Source organism: Chionomys nivalis, chromosome 18 (genome assembly GCF_950005125.1).
Source record: "Chionomys nivalis chromosome 18, mChiNiv1.1, whole genome shotgun sequence".
NCBI lineage: Eukaryota > Metazoa > Chordata > Mammalia > Rodentia > Cricetidae > Chionomys > Chionomys nivalis.
Window position 1 is genome coordinate 59,026,355 of NC_080103.1, and position 16,642 is coordinate 59,042,996.

Consider the following 16,642-nt stretch of genomic DNA (forward strand, 5'->3'; position numbering starts at 1 on the left):
TTAATTGACTGCAGTATGCACACACAAATATAATCTATCAGTCATCTATTTATCCACACTACTCATTAATATTGTATCTTGGTTTCTCACCTCCATTTGAATTCATTGATGACTAATCTAATGTCTTTCAATAAGAACGATCCCTAAGTACCAGATGTGGTTTTACACACCTTTAATTCCAGCACTCGGGAGGCAGAGGCAGGTGAATCCCTGTGAGTTTGAGGTTAGCTTGGTCTACAGGGTGAGTTCCAGGACAGCCAGGCCTATCTAGAGAGACCCTGTGTCATGCATGCACACAAGTGATGGGTAAAGTGATCCATAAGAACTTAACGATTTGCTATTTCTCTAGGTCATAATAGCACTGTTTTGAGTTCTGTTACGTAGAGATCCAGAGTACAGTTTGCCGAGGGACTGTGGTCATAGGGCCGTGTTGGCGCTGTAGGAGAATATCTGCCTCCCTTAATAGTACACTGTACTGTTCGAGTCTGTGTTTCTGACCTCCCTTAATAGTACACTGTGCTGTTGGGGTCTGTGTTTCTGACCTCCCTTAATAGTACACTGTACTGTTGGGGTTGGGGTCTGTGTTTCTGACCTCCCTTAATAGTACACTGTACTGTTGGAGTCTGTGTTTCTGACCTTAGTCTCTGGCTCCTCAGGTCATCTTTAGAAGGTGACCGTGAGCTCAGTAAACACTCCTTTTGCTTTCCCAGTGAGTGCATGTCTTGCTAATCACTAGTGTGGAGTGTCACAGGTAAGATTAACACAGAAATTACCATGACATCTGTGAGTGGAGAAGTCTGGTTTTCACTGCATCTCTGTCTGGGGGATGCTACCGCGGTTAAGCTAAGTTAATTGGTTTCTGAAGGGACACATAGTTTCACAGCAGTAGAGGTGTGCTGTAGATGGCCATACTTCACCTTCCTCGAGTCCACTTGAACTCTGTAATCTTTACGTATTGGACTGCTGTGGCTCATTTTCCTTGACTGCTGTGTTAGTCAGATCAGTACCTTATAGCATCTTCTGCTGTCCGTAGGCTTCCTTCTGAGACCAGGTACTGCAATAGGAAGAAAATGCTAGTCTTACCCAGGGCCTTATCTTTATGATACACTGCCGTCTAGTGCATTGCTTATGTAATCAAAGTTGTTAGTGCATATGCTTATCTCGATGACTAATACTGTTATTATTTTCAGTTTCAAGTTTGTCCCAAAAGTCTCTGTGTATCTACTCCTGGACATCGTACTGACCTTTTTCAGCGCAATCCTAAACATGTCCTGATAACCGATTTCTTTGGGAGTGTGCGGAAAGTGGAGATCACGGCAGAGACCATCAGCCTGCAGCGGGACCCGCCAGCCGTGGAGAGCAGGTATTCATCTCAGCTGCTGCACAGGTAGCAGCTCCAGGCTCATGGTCTGTGAATTGTTATGAAGCGTACTGGGCAGTGACAGTGTTTGTGAGTAGCATGGAGCTCCTCGCTGGTCCCCACCCTTCACAGGCTGTGTGCTCTCAGGTCATGGTCAGACGTTGTCAACATAGCTGGGAAACTGGTTGTGCTCGGATTGGGATGGCTTCCAAACTACAGTGTTGGTCACATTGCAGTGTGCGATGTGCTAAGAAGGCTTGAGATGCCAACAGCAGTCAGTCAGCCATGGGTTGCTGCTGGGAGAGAGGCATGAGACAGACATAGCTGTGAGGGCAGTGGTGGATGTGCATTTGTGTGTGAGAGGCCGAGGGAAATTGGCTTAAGTTAGGGCTTTGAAATATTTACAATGCTCATTTTTTTTCTGTAATTATTTTTGAAAGGCAAAATGGAAGCTTTTGTGGGAACTATAGCAATGCCTTTTTCTAGTAGGTAACTCTCTTCTAGAGCTGCCTGACGTCAGGCAGCTCATGCTCCAGGGCCTTCCCAGATCACCAGGGGAAGCTAGCACTGTTTTAGGGATTTCTAGTTGCTGTACGGACAGTGACAGAAACAAGTTAGAAATGCCAGGAGGACTTCCTGTAAGGATTTAGGTAGAAGCTCGGTTCTTGAGCTACAGTTCAAAGCCTTACATTTTTTTTTTCTTTTCCAATTTCTTATAGCTGTTGACTTATAAAACTGTGAAGGTTGCAGATAAGAGCAACAGAAATAACAATTTTATTAATTTTTTTAGATAGTAGCTTTAAAATTACTTTTGTAAAAATTGCTAAGCTACACTTTAATAAGCTATGAGATTATTTAATTATGTCTTTTACCAGATTAGTTTTAAATTTTCCCTCGACTTTAAGCATGTGAAAGTCTTTTTACTCCCATTTAGCCACCTGAACACTGATATAATCTCCCTTGGGGACGAGGACATTTTTGTCCCTTACTTCTTTCTCCCAATGCTGAACTGTGTGTATTGTAACTGGATGCTGAAGAGGATTGCAGTGGGATCGTAGGAAGTTTTGTTATATGTTCTGGAAGAATGGATTTTTCCTCTTCAGTTTCCCTGTCTATTTGTTTGAAAGCAAAATTCTTAATGCTAACAGTAGTCACAGTTTGTATTTAAGGATAAAACTAAGTTTTGCAATTGTGTTCCAAAGTCTGTTGGCTTAGCGCGCCCTCTAGTGTTTGCAAGTAAGTTTTATCTAGGGTGCTCTTTACCAGGTGACTTGATAATGACTGATATAAACAGGGCCTCGTGGTGTTCACTGGTGTCCCTGCCCTCCCATCTGTTTGAGAGGTTCAGGCAGGAAGACTACACCCAAGAATTAGCTGTCCCTTGCAGCATAGCGAGACCTCTCTCAAAAACATGGCTGTTTCATTCATTCAGCTAACATGAGAATTCTGTTCCTGTTTTGTTCCAGGAGCTTTTACATGTATGAACAGGTATTACTATGTGCAGGTGCTATTTACATGCAGAGATGGCTGGCATTCTATGCAGAGAAGAGTCTGTCCATCAGGAAGTAGATATCACAAAACCATGTTGTGATGGACATTTTTGGATATGCTGTATATTTACTTTTTCAGATTTTAGACCAGCAATGTTAATACAGCATTACTAAAAATGCTGGGTGCATTTTGAAAAACACAGCACATAGTGGAATAGGGGTTTCGTTTGATTTATTAAGTCACAGAACTAATATTGAAGTTATCCATTTTGTCATTTTGCAAACATAAAATTCTTATAACTTCAAAACACATTGATCGTTTCATAAACTTTTTAGTAATTTATTTACCACGTATAGAGAACTGAAGCCCACAGGGATTGCCTTGAGACTTCTGAGACAGTAGTGTGCGTGCGAACAGTGCAGCTCCATGTGGCTGTTCCTCTTCCTGGAAGTTCAGCGTGAGCAAGGGGAAGTGGCAAATACCCTATGTGCCAGAGTTATAGACTCCACGATTAACATTTCAGACTATGTCAAATCAAGCTGAGTTTTCTTAGAGCATTAACTGTTGAGCATTAAAAATGTGAAATTGTGTTCAATCTAAAGTGGGGTGATTGCTTATGTATCACTGGCGTCTGTCCGTGGGTGCTCAGAGGGTGAGTGTCTGATTTAATCACAAGATTGCTAATGCTTCTTTCAGACTTTTGCCTCTGTCTCCTGACACTCCTGACTGTCGTATTAATTATGCTACTGTTCCATCCCAGTAAGTTAAGCCTGGGTTAATTTTTTTCTGCATGATGCAGGGAATATTACAGCTTAATAAAACCCCAGAGTGTGTTCCTGGGTGCAAACCCCAGCACTCGCTCACAGCTGCATAGCCAGGGGAAGGCTGCGCCAGCTCTCCTTAGTCTCAGTGGCTCTGTCTCATACGGTCGCTAAAGAGTTAGCTTTGCCTGCGCTTACAGAGCCAAAAGCAAGAACTGCTTCACACGTAGCTAAGTCGCTTGCTCGTGTTAGCACTGGGAGACTGATCACACCGTGCTTCACACGTAGCTAAGTCGCTTGCTCGTGTTAGCACTGGGAGACTGATCACACCGTGCTTCACACGTAGCTAAGTCGCTTGCTCGTGTTAGCACTGGGAGACTGATCACAGGCATCATCAGAGAGTAACTGTGGCTGCAGTGGTGGCTGTGCCCCATTCCTCCATTTGTTTGACTGTCTGATCTGCTGATGTTGAAGCCATCTGGTCATTTGCTGTTTGAGAACTGAATTCTTTGCGCCAGAAGATGGCAGCAGTGTTTCATGTTTGTGTATGAGTACCAGACCTTTCCAAAAGTATCAGAGATTGAGGTAGACTGGAGCTTTAAATAAAATGATGCTTCCATCCTCACCTTGATGAAGACAGTAAGACTCTTGATACTGAGTTGTCTGTTTAGAAAAGAATGGTGGGGATGTCTCCATGTGTAAATTGGTTGCCATAAGAAGCCTAGGAATGCATAATTTTTCTTGTATGAAAGCTTTATATGTAGGATACTTTGGAATCACCACATTTTAGCAGCTTTTAATATAGTACTTTGCATATTTGTTAATTATTTGAAAAAGAAATTGGAGGTCAAAAAATCATAGGATGTTTGTTTGAGGACTGTTTGTTATTATTTAATAAATAATAAATGATATTTAATCTTTAACTTTAAAAGCAGATTGGAATTTTAAAAGGTTCACTTTATAAAATAAATACTGGGAATATAGTCTTTAGGAGATGCAAGAGGCAGAAGCTAGAGTAACAATAACAACAACAATAATAATAATATCAACTTAGAACCCCGGTTTAGGAAATGAGATAGTAGTGTGCCTTTTCACCAGGTCTCAGGCTGGCACTGCCAGACCTCCTGTTCTGGTTCTAGGAGTCCCCCGAGGCCGCATGGCACAGGGGAAAGGCATGGTGAGAATGCAGCATTTTGGTCTGCTCGTTTGCTCTCCTTCTTCAGACACCACGTTCTTTAGGCTCCCTTCAGCTCAGGTATTTGGTCTGAGAAATGTGGTTGACTTTGCACCTTTAGAGTGTTAGGATGATGATGCACACAGCAGGCACACTTCCTATCTATAGCTCCTGCCCCTTCTCTCTCCGTCAGTGTGAGGTGCAGTGTGGTGTTAGCCTCTTGCGTGGTCCCGGAAGCTTTGCTTTTATCAACATGCCACACACTGCCCAAGCTGACGGGAACCAGTATGGTTTTGTGCTAACCTCTGCAGATGATGCTTGAAGAGTATTTTAGGAGCTGGGGAGATGGTTCAGTGAGAAGTGCCCCGTGCAAGCAAGACCTGAGTTTAGATACCCAGCACTGAAGTCAAAGCCCTGTGTGCCTGAGCATAGCTGTACCCCAGCACTTGGGGGGTGCAGGTACAGAGACAAGAGGATTTGGCACTTCAGCCACCCTGACAGGAAGACAAACAAACAAAACAACAAACAACCAGGTTCAGGGGACATGGCAGAGAGTTACACAGCAGGAGACCCAGTGTTGCCTCTGTCCTCTGCCCATGTGCAAAGGGACACCCTTGTCCCCCCACACGGTTAAGGGGTGTAGCTCGGTGTCTGAGGACCTGTCTAGTGTTCACAATGCCTGTGTTCCAACCACAGCACACAGAAAGCAGAAGGGGAACAACTCTTATTCAGGACTGCATGCTTATATATCTGTCTTTATCTTACTTTTATTCAAGTCACGTCTTAAAGCTTTTAGTTCCTTATTGTAGCTTATCAGATTTTAAGAATAATAATTTTTGATATTCATGATCAGCTAGCTATCTATGAGCTGCACTGTGCGAGGAGAAAGGGACCTGGCCACACAAAGGGCTTGGGGTCTTTTTTTGGCAGTATTTTTCACAGTCGGAAACACTGCACCTGCTTCTCTGTCCTGACAGGCTCTTGTCCGTGAGGAACCTTAATCCTAATAAACCCGTCCGTCTTTAAGTTGCCTTGGCCATGGCGTTCTGTCCTGGCAACCATATGGTGTCCTTTGTTCAGTGTGATGAAATGAGGGCCTAGTCCCCTGAACCTTTGTCTCGGGGAATATTATTATGAAATGCTCAAAAATGGCATTGACTGACGTCCTTTTAACCTCGGAAGAACCCTTCTGTCCTTACCCAGTGGCCTCGGCTCCCAGTGTTGCGTGTTTTCCAGCACAGCTTCCCGAGAAGTGAATACTAAACAAACTAATGGATTCCAGAGCCCATAGGTCGCGACCCTGGCCTCGCTCACTTGTCACGCGGGGACTAAGTGGGAAAGTGGCTGATACATTTTCCTACTGTGACACGGTGCTGTCTCTGCCCATAGTGTGAAGTGTTTTCTCTGTATTTTCTTTTAATGGTTTCAGTGTTTCCCATCTTTTGTTAAGTCTTTGGTCCGTTCTGAGTAAAGAATTGTGCGAGGTTGAGGAAGATAGTTCCTGTTTCATGATCCAGTATCAGGATGTATACTCCCTGTGCTATGGATGGGAGTTGCTTTTTCCAGCGTTTTTAACCCTTTGTCATCAATTTGGCTGCTGTGCTGGAGTTTATTTCTGGATCCTCAGTTCTACTCATTGATCTATGTGTTTGTTTGTGCTACTCCCCTGCTTTGTCCTGCGGTCTATAGTGTGACTTGAGCGCAGGTATCATGATGCCCAGGGTCCCTGTCAGGATTGCTTTTGATGTTCAGGGCTTTTGGTTTCCATATAAATTTTAGGACTGATTTATGCGTGCAGTACAGTCCCCCCTCCCAAGATGTTGTCTGGACACTGCCCTCGTGTGCAGTGACAGAGGTGCCTGGACACTGCCCTCATACAAGAGACAAAATGGGATTCTGTCCATTGCTGGCTTAGCTGCCATTGGAATTGATATCTCACCAAAATAAGCAGCTGGATTTCTGGCTCATGGGCAGTGTGCTTGTCCTACAGAGGATGGTCCTCCTGCTCTATCACCAGGCCCACTGGGCCTACCTTTAGGATAGAGCTCCTGCTCCCCCACCCCGTCCTGGGAACCAGGAGCGCTAGTGTGGCTCTTCTCACTACTGCCTGAGACCCAGGATTTGTTAGCTGTTCTCTCATCTCCTCTCCGAGTTTCTAAGTTCTTTGTCTCCTGGAATAGAGTTTGTTCTTCCATGGACCCGCCTTAACCAGAGTACAGAAAGGCAGCTTCTAATCTGCCAGCTTACCTGGAAGTCCTATAAAGTTAATGTTTTCTTTCTTCATCCTCTAAATGTGTGCATTCCGAGTGGGTACATGGAGAATGGCGTGGGAGCATGGCATGTTCGGCTTCTGTTGATGTGTGCATTCTGAGTGTGTACATGGAGAATGGCGTGGGAGCGTGGCATGTTCGGCTTCTGTTGATGTGTGCATTCCGAGTGGGTACATGGAGAATGTCGTGGGAATATGGCATGTTCGGCTTCTGTTGATGTGTGCATTCCGAGTGTGTACATATAGAATGTCATAGGAGCGTGGCATGTTCTGCTTCTGTTGATGTGTGCATTCCGAGTGTGTACATGTAGAATGTCATGGGAGCATGGCATGTTCGGCTTCTGTTGATGTGTGCATCCCGAGTGTGTACATGTAGAATGTCATGGGAGCATGGCATGTTCGGCTTCTGTTGATGTGTGCATTCCGAGTGGGTACATGGAGAATGTCATGGGAGTATGGCATGTTCGGCTTCTGTTGATGTGTGCATTCCGAGTGTGTAAATGGAGAATGGCGTGGGAGCATGGCATGTTCGGCTTCTGTTGATGTGTGCATTCCGAGTGTGTAAATGGAGAATGGCGTGGGAGTATGGCATGTTCGGCTTCTGTTGAGTGCACACATGGTGCATGTCTCTCAGCAGCCTCCCTCCTGCACGTGTGTTCGCAGGCCATGGTGCGGTGTGTGAGAGATGAACCTGTACCTGCTGTAGTGGCTTTGTGTAAACATGATGTATGATTTAAAATCACACGTCTAATGTATGCTAAAAAATAAGAGATGGTCATCATTGTCTCTGTCCAGTGTGTCCATGCAATACATATTTTCTAAGTTACAGAAATGATTGGAACTCACTTTGTATAGTTTTGCTATTAAAGGTTTTTTTCTTTATACTTTTTTGAAAATTAGCCATAGCAAAACCTTGACACTCCAAAAACTGTAGTAGGAGCTGCGGGCTGTGTTCCTGCCACCCAGCTCCCAGCCGCCTGACTAGCTTATGCCCTGGAATAACAACACACAAATTGTATTCTTTTAAACACTGCTTGGCCCATTATATCTAGCCTCTTCTTGGCTAATTCTCACGTATTAATTTAGCCCATCTCTAATAATCTGTGTAGCACCCCAAGGTGCGCTTACCAGAAAGATTCTAGCCTACGTCCATCCTGGGTCGGAGCTTCATCGCGTCTGCCCTGGGGAGCAGCTGCATTGGCATCTAAGCTCACTTCCTCTTCCTCCCAGCATTCTGTTCTGTTTACTCCACCCACCTATGTTCTAACCTATGAGGGCCAAGCAGTTTCTTTATTATTTAACCAATGACCTTCCTCCATCAAAAAACTAAGTAATTTTTGGTCATAATGGGTATGTGAAAGCCACCGGTGAGTCCCCACAGAATGTCATCTCGTGTTTGCCTCTGCTATGAAAACACAGCTAACTCTCCTGCCTTTTGGCATTGAGGTTCCCATTTTCCAGTGAGAGGGTGCTGTACTACGGTGAGGGAGCCCCACTCCCCGCCCCCCCCCCCGTTTCCAGAGCACAGCATCTGTAGGTGAGGTAGAGAGGCCCTTGGAGTGAGTGTACACAGGCCTCAGCTGGCTTCACATGGGGTTTCTGCTGACCAGAGCCTCCTGAAAGCGTTTCTGAAATACTTAGAGACACCGCTGGTAGAATGCACTACAGCACGCAGTCCGTGGCCAAGATAGCTGGGTGGACAGATGTGTGCTCCGTGCAGGCTCTTCTGCCCCGCCCCATTCAATGGAAGCCGCTCAGCTTCCCCCAGTCTTCTCCAGAGTAACTGCTGGTGTTAATCCGTTTGACACGAAGCTCGCCATGGCTCTCTTTTTATAAGGTTTTGGATTTCCTTAAGTTGGTGGGGCTGACTCCTGATGTCACATCCTGTGCTTCAGGATGGGAGTTTCCTTCTTGGTCCAACTCATGCTGTGTCCAAATGCACTTCATCCAAATGCGCCTCCGTGGGCCACGGCACTTCATCCAAATGCGCCTCCGTGGGCCACGGCACTTCATCCAAATGCGCCTCCACGGGTCACGGCACTTCATCCAAATGCACCTCCATGGGCCACGGCACTTCATCCAAATGCGCCTCCATGGGCCACGGCATTTCATCCAAATGCACCTCCATGGGCCACGGCACTTCATCCAAATGAGCCTCCACGCGCCACGGCCCTCCCTGTGAGCAGAAAATATCTGCCGTAGCCAGTTGCTAGAAAGCAGCTCTGCACAGGAAGCTCTCGAGAGCTTCGCCTAACAAATAAAGAAAGCTCCCGGGAGAGGACAGCAAGGAGCCAAAAATCAAGTGTTCTGTATAGCGCCTGCGTATTGATGACTGAAGGGGAATGATTGTATATGAGGACCAGGACTATGAGTCCACTGTCTGTCATGCAGGATGTTTTCTATATTGTAGACAGTGCTTATTGTTTGCTAGACAGCATAAGCAGGAACAGTTAATGTCCACCTGGATTTGTCTTTAAAGGTGTCCATCATCTTTATGGAGATTATTAATTATGAATTTATTTACAGAACATAAAGAGCCATGTAAGTGATGGAAGGAAGATCATCTTCAGAGACATGAATGTCTTACTATCGAGTAACTTAGCCTTATTTGTGTCTATAACTCCTTTCAAATCTCCGGTGTTTCGGAAATGCCCACTACTGTCCCACGAACTGTAAAGTTATCACCATGTGTACTCCTCGGAGCAGCTGCAGCGCATGAAGTAAAATTGGGTGGCTGCAGTGCAGGGGATGACTTCAGTGCAGAGGAGGATGGCTACAGTGCAGGGGAGGATGGCTGCAGTGCAGAGGATGGCTGCAGTGCAGGGGAGGATGGCTGCAGTGCAGGGGAGGATGGCTGCAGTGCAGAGGAAGATAGCAGCAGTGCAGAGGATGGCTGCAGTGCAGAGGAGGATGACTGCAGTGCAGAGGAGGAATGCTGCAGTGCAGAGGAGGATGGCTGCAGTGCAGAGGAGGAATGCTGTAGTGCAGAGGAGGATGGCTGCAGTGCAGAGGAGGAATGCTGCAGTGCAGAGGAGGATGGCTGCAGTGCAGAGGAGGAATGCTGTAGTGCAGAGGAGGATGGCTGCAGTGCAGAGGAGGAATGCTGCAGTGCAGAGGAGGAATGCTGCAGTGCAGAGGAGGAATGCTGCAGTGCAGAGGAGGATGGCTGCAGTGCAGAGGAGGAATGCTGTAGTGCAGAGGAGGATGGCTGCAGTGCAGAGGAGGAATGCTGTAGTGCAGAGGAGGATGGCTGCAGTGCAGAGGAGGAATGCTGCAGTGCAGAGGAGGAATGCTGCAGTGCAGAGGAGGAATGCTGCAGTGCAGAGGAGGATGACTGCAGTGCAGAGGAGGAATGCTGTAGTGCAGAGGAGGAATGCTGCAGTGCAGAGGAGGATGACTGCAGTGCAGAGGAGGATGGCTGCAGTGCAGAGGAGGAATGCTGTAGTGCAGAGGAGGATGACTGTAGTGTAGAGGATGGCTGCAGTGCAGGGGAGGATGGCTGCAGTGCAGAGGATGGCTGCAGTGCAGAGGAGGATGGCTGCAGTGCAGAGGAAGATGGCTGCAGTGCAGAGGCAAAGCATGGGGGCACTAGCCCTGGGCTCTGAGCCGTGCTTGTGCTCTGTCCTTCTGAGATATCGTGGAGTTTGATAAGCTCACCGTCACATCTGGCGCTGTGGTGCAGCCTGCATGCCCAGGCATCTCTGTCTGGGTCGTGTAAATAATTTGTGTTGACTTTTCAAAACCAATTTTGTCTTTATTCTTGAGGACTTCATACATTTGTCCATTTGTACAATGAAACACGGTCACATTTACCCTGCCTCCCAACCAGTATCTTCTCTAACAACACAGCTCCCTCCCATACATCTCCCACCCAACTCGTCCCCCAGCTCCTCCAGGCGAGGGCCTGGAGAGCCCGTCTGTGCTGGAGCCTTGGCTGGATTGAGCTGTGCAGGTGACCCTGCTGCTGTGAGGTCACGAGTGTCACACACTTACCGGCACCTTCCCCATTCTCCAACTCCTCTCCCACGGTGCTCCCTGAGTGGTGGTGGCTGGCAGTGGGTTGGCACAGATGCTTGCCTAGGCCTGAGCACTCAGTCTCTGCTCAGCACTCTGAGCAGCTGTGTGTCTCTCCACCCACTACTGCTCACTGGGAGCAGCCCACATCTGTGGGAAGAAGTGTAAATAATCCGAAGGCAATTGGATAGCATGACCATTTAGCACATAGCAATAAAGGTTCTGCCCTGGGGCCCATGACCTCCCTAGTCCTGGGCTTCTAACCAGTAAACTGCACCGGTAATCTGCAGGGAGGAATCCTATACCTTCTCTACCAGGCAGGAGAATTGCATTTGAAATCTTTGGGGTTGTTTTGTCCTTCCTTCCTTCCTTCCTTCCTTCCTTCCTTCCTTCCTTCCTTCCTTCCTTCCTTCCTTCCTTCCTTCCTTCCTTCCTTCCTTTCTCTCTTTCTTCTTTCTTTTCTTTGGTTTTTCAAGACAGGGTTTCTCTGTGTAGCTTTGGAGCCTGTCCTGGAACTTGCTCTATAAACCAGACTGTCCATGAACTCACAGATCCACCTGCCTCTGCCTCTGAGTGCAGGGAATAAAGGCATGTACCACCACTGCCCAAAATCTTTAAGATTTTTCATAAGGCTCCCATAAGGCTTTCCATATATGTCACCCTTCCTTTGGGCTAGCGCCCCATCTGCCCTACTCTTACACCCTCCCCGCTAATGTCTTTCCACCCCCAGTATTGTCTTTCGACTTTGATTCTATGCACAGTCTACCACGTCTTTTCTGTTGACATGTCTCTAGTTTCCTGGCTCTCATTTGTGCTCAAAGTTAAATGCAAGGGAAGACTTGAAGCTGGAGTCAGCATGTAAGGGTGGTCATGCAGACTTTTTCTCTGGGGCCTCAGTGATGTCACTCCATTTACTGGAGGAATTCATGATTTCTCGTTTCCTCACATTAGTAATAATCCATTGTGTATATGTTCCACAGGTTTTTTTTTTAAGATTTAATTTATCTTCGTGTGTATGTGTGTGTGCATGCATGAGTGTACGTGTGCATGTGTTTGCTTGTGCTTGTGAGTGTAGGTACCCACAGAGTCCAGAAGAGAGCATCAAGTCCCTGGAGCTGGACTTGCAGGGGGTTGTGAGCTGCTTGACTGGGTGCTGGGGCCTGGACTTGGGCCCTCTGCAAGAGCAATATATATTCTTAACCACCGACCCCTCACTCCCACCCATGTACCGCATGTTCCTTGTCTCTTCAGCTACTGATGGACATTTGGACAGCAGAGAGGTGTGTGCAGGTGTCTCTGTAGTGGGAGTCCGAGGCCTGTGTGTATGTCCATAAGCAGGACAGCAGAGGCATGTCACAGTTCTAGTTCTGTTGTTTGGGGAGGAGGGTCAAATCTCCAGACATTTCTGAATGGGTGCTCTGGTTTACAGTTTACACTCCCACTAACAGTTAGACATTTTTTGTCACTTGAATTCTTGATCATGGCGATTCTCACTGATTTGAAATGGAATCTTAAAGTGGTTTTAATCTGCATTTCCCTGATGGTTGAGGATGTTGAGCGTCTTTAAAAGTGTTTCCTGGCCATTTGTGGCTACTTGAACATGTTTTTAAAAATACAACTAAGGGATAGAAATTTTTTCCACGCCTTTAAAATATATTTTATATATACAATTTAATTAATGTATTACATATAAATTAATTTGCTTTCTCTAGTATATATTTTAGTTTCAAGTAATTATTTTGAGCTGACTTATTCAAGGACTTATACCAAACATTGGGTTTGGGGTCTGTTTATGGAGTTTCTTCCTAATGTCCTTGAGTTACTTTAGATAATGTGTTTTGAATTATTTAGTGATTGTATTTTTAGTATCTAGTATAGCACAACATCTCTGCTTTCCTGTTCCTACAATTTTCAATTCTTAGAAGAATGCTTTGGCCTTTAGTGACCAATAAACTATACATTTTATACATGAATAATCTGATTTTAACATGGCATTATGGAAGCAAATCTACTCTTTCTGGGTCAGAGCTGACCTTGGGCATGGGCACTGTAAATAATTCTAGAGTTTTGTTTTAGGAGTGCTTGGGTAGCATAATAAGGAAGATTTTTTTTTTTTTTTTTTTTTTTTTGTCTCTGGACATCTAGGAAAGAGAAACCCAGCACACAGAAGATGGTGACTATAATTGATTTCCTGAGCATCTCATGTGCCTGCTCTGCTTCCTTTACCTGCACAGAGCGTTTGAGCAGTGCATTCATCAGTTTCATCAGAGTGCAGCATTGTGTGCTGGGTTCCAATCCCTTCAGAGTAGCAGACTCTGTTTGTCTTGTCTCTGAAAGCCTTGTTGTTTAGACATAGCGCTGTCAGGAAGAACAACACAGCCTTTCTGTGCAGTATCACTTCTTCATGAGAGAGTGTCAGCTGATCTTAGTGAGGGACTTGGAAAGAGAAAATGGAAGGCTAACCTTCAGAGGAGCTGAGTGGATAGGAGTGTGGTCGGGTTTTCCTTTGGGCCACCAGCTCTCAAATAATGACATGGAGACTTAATAATTATGAAGCTCAACCTTAGCTTAGGCTTGTTTTTAACCAACCCTTATAACTTAAATTAACCCATTTCTTTTAATCTTCTCCTGCCATGTGCTGCCCGTCCTGCTTCCTCCATATCTGTAGGAGGAGACTGCTTGTTCATTCTCTGCTGCCCAGACCCGAAATAATCACACAGAAACTGTATTAATTAAGACATTGCTTGGCCAATCACTTAGGCGTATTGCTAGCTAAGTCCTATATCTTAAGTTAACCCATCTATTAATCTGTGTATCACCATGAGGTTGTGGCATCTTTCTCCTTCAGTGGCTACATGGTGTCTCTCTGACTCCGCCTACTTTATCCCAGGTTTAGTTTTCCTGTCTAGCTCTATTCTCCCCTGCCATAGGCCCAAGCAGCTTCTTTATTCATTAACCAATAAAAGTGACACATATACAGGAGGCCCTCCCACATCACACGTCTGGTCTCTCCCCAGAAATCCCAGCCACACCTCCTGCCTAGCTATTGTCCATTCTGATTTTTATTACACCAATCACAGCAATACATTTTCACACAATGTGCACATATCCCTCAACATAAGAGCTCTCAAAATGTAAAATAAAAGGAAGGGACTTTAAGGAAGGGACTTGAAATGAGTTGGAAGAGAAAAATCAGTCTTTTGGGGTTTCATCTGTGTGTAAGATGAAATGAGCACTGTGGTTTCCTCAGGTATAAGCGTCTTAGAGAGCTTGGGGGCTGTGTGTGCCCCCCTTAGGAAAGTGGTTCTGTGGGAACAGAAGACTTGGGGAGGAGGAGGTGGGCACGCAGTGCCATTGAAGTGTTGATGTGGAGGAAAAGAAGGAGGCAGTTGCAGGTACGGAGAGGCTTTATGGAAGCAAGGGAGCATTTAAAAATAGCCCTGTGTCCCACCACTGGGCCGGCAATACAATTTTGAAGAAACTGCAGTTCACTGTAGCTACAGAAGAGGGCACACTTGAACCGAGAACCTCTGTAAACTAGTTCATCTCCTCTCTTCCTTCAACTCCAGACAAATTGCCATTACTAATCTCAGGAAAGCCAATGTAAATGATCCTCACCAGAAGAATTTAGAAAATGTACAAAGTTAATCAAGAATAAAATAGGAAATTAAGATCAAACCTTATTAAATTATATGTAATATATAATTTATATACATTTTGTTATATATGTAAAGTCCTTCAGTGATTGAAAGCAAAATAGAAAGAAGGGTTGAGGGCATGGCTTAGTCACAAAGTGCTCACATGCAATCGTAAGGTCCTGAGTTCAATCCCCAGGACCCTCGATAAAGAAACTGGGTTGGTGCTGTAATTCCCGCAGTGATGAGCAGACACAGGTGGACCTCTGGGTTCATTGGCCAGCCAGTCTGAGTCAGCAGGAAAGCCCAAGCCAGTGAGAGGCTGTCTCTAAAAACTTGCTGGACAGCTCCTGAGGAGTGACATTTGGTATCACATATATGCACCTGCACATACGTGAACACACAGACACACACACACACACACACGAGGGGGGGGCGTGGATAATAAAAGAGATACCAGAGGAAGAGCAGACAGCAGCCCTGGAATCTGAACAACACCTTAAACAAGTGTCTGTGCTGAGAAAGAACGCTCTGGCCGTCAGCTAAAAAGTCACGACAGAAAGAGATAAACAGCAGGCATGTCTGAAATAGAACCCGACTGAACTCTGGGAAGAAATTGACAAAAAAAGACAAAATCACCTCAGAAGCAAAAACTAAATTACAGGCTCCCCAAGAGAAGGTATCTGTTAGCAGAAGTTGAGTGAGAGGAACAGAGAATAGAAATGAGAGTCAAGAAAATAGCAGTGGACATGAGAGGGAGTGTGGAGACGGTCCATTGTGTTCAGTTCAGTGTTTCAGCTAGAAAACCAAACGGAAATAAACAGAGAGCATTACAACAACAACAGAAAACTTGGAGCTGAAACAGAATTTTTGAATCGAAAGGTCCTATCTCTTGTGTCGCTGAGAGAATTGTCTAGACTATCAACCCTCAAAGAACGTTCTAGACCTCACCTCAACATAAAGTGGGAGGAAAAGGCCCTCTGGGCCTATGTCTAAGAAAAATAATACAGAAATAGTAGAAGTTAAAAGCATTAAAGTGAAGATTATCTCAGTAGACAGAGCACCCAGCTGGGTCCCGGAAGCAGTGTGTATGTGGGGAAGCAAACACGCATTTCCGGAAACTCAAGAGTGGTTGTTTTAGCTCTGAGACAGCAGTGAACTAATGCAAAGGCCCCATCATATGGTGCCTGAGCTTCGCTGGGAATTAAACGCCGAGTGCTGAAAGGTGCTGACATTGTGAGGGAAATACTCAGATAGGTAACTGACGGGTAAGTGCTGGGGTACTCAACATGAGCTGGCCACGATGCTTCAACCTCCAGACAGTCCAGCAGGAACAATGTAGACAGCTGCACACGACTGTGGAGAGTGTCTCTGCTTCCCATCAACCTTTAGCTGCCTCTATGTCCCGGGCGACCCTGGCCGTTCCCACACCCAGCCTGTGGCCCGCTGCAGTAGCCACAGCTGTGGGAGTTTGAGACTGCAGGGGTGTCCCATCCAAACTGTCACCCGTTCTCTGTTCTTTGACTAGTTATGAGTCCGTGCAGTCACCGCTACCGCTGCAAAGAGGAACTTCTCTGGCCAAGTCTGTGGTGTCAGCATGGCTCTGTAGAAGGGCATTTGATGTGCATGTGTGTGCAACCGTAACTTCCACACTGGAGCCACAGGCTTTTGACGGGTGTCTGTCAGCGCCCCAAGCCAGGCCTGCCACCGCTGCAGCAGAGCTCTCCCTGTTCCTGGCCAGCCGTGCTGGCGCACTGAGGGGAGCTGCTGGGCACCTTCGGGCAATCTCAGGCTAGCCAGTTTGGGGGGGGCTTTGAGTGCAGCTCCAGCTGGGGGAGGCCTCGAGCGTAGCCCCAGCTTGCTTTCTCTGTGTCTCCTGACCACGCGTGTGTTCCATTTAGCAGTAGTCTTACCCCCCACACGCCCCACCTCCAGCAC

The 16,642-nt window shown here is 46.1% G+C and overlaps 1 protein-coding gene across 1 annotated transcript in view; it reads left to right on the top strand.

The window, feature by feature from the left end:
• Pigk (phosphatidylinositol glycan anchor biosynthesis class K) overlaps window positions 1-16,642 on the top strand; it is a 79,525-nt gene that overhangs the window by 33,474 nt on the left and 29,409 nt on the right. Inside the window, exon 9 of the mRNA XM_057793390.1 lies at window positions 1,191-1,363. Coding sequence (XP_057649373.1) covers window positions 1,191-1,363 — 173 coding nt within the window. The remainder of the gene's footprint in view (window positions 1-1,190; window positions 1,364-16,642) is intronic.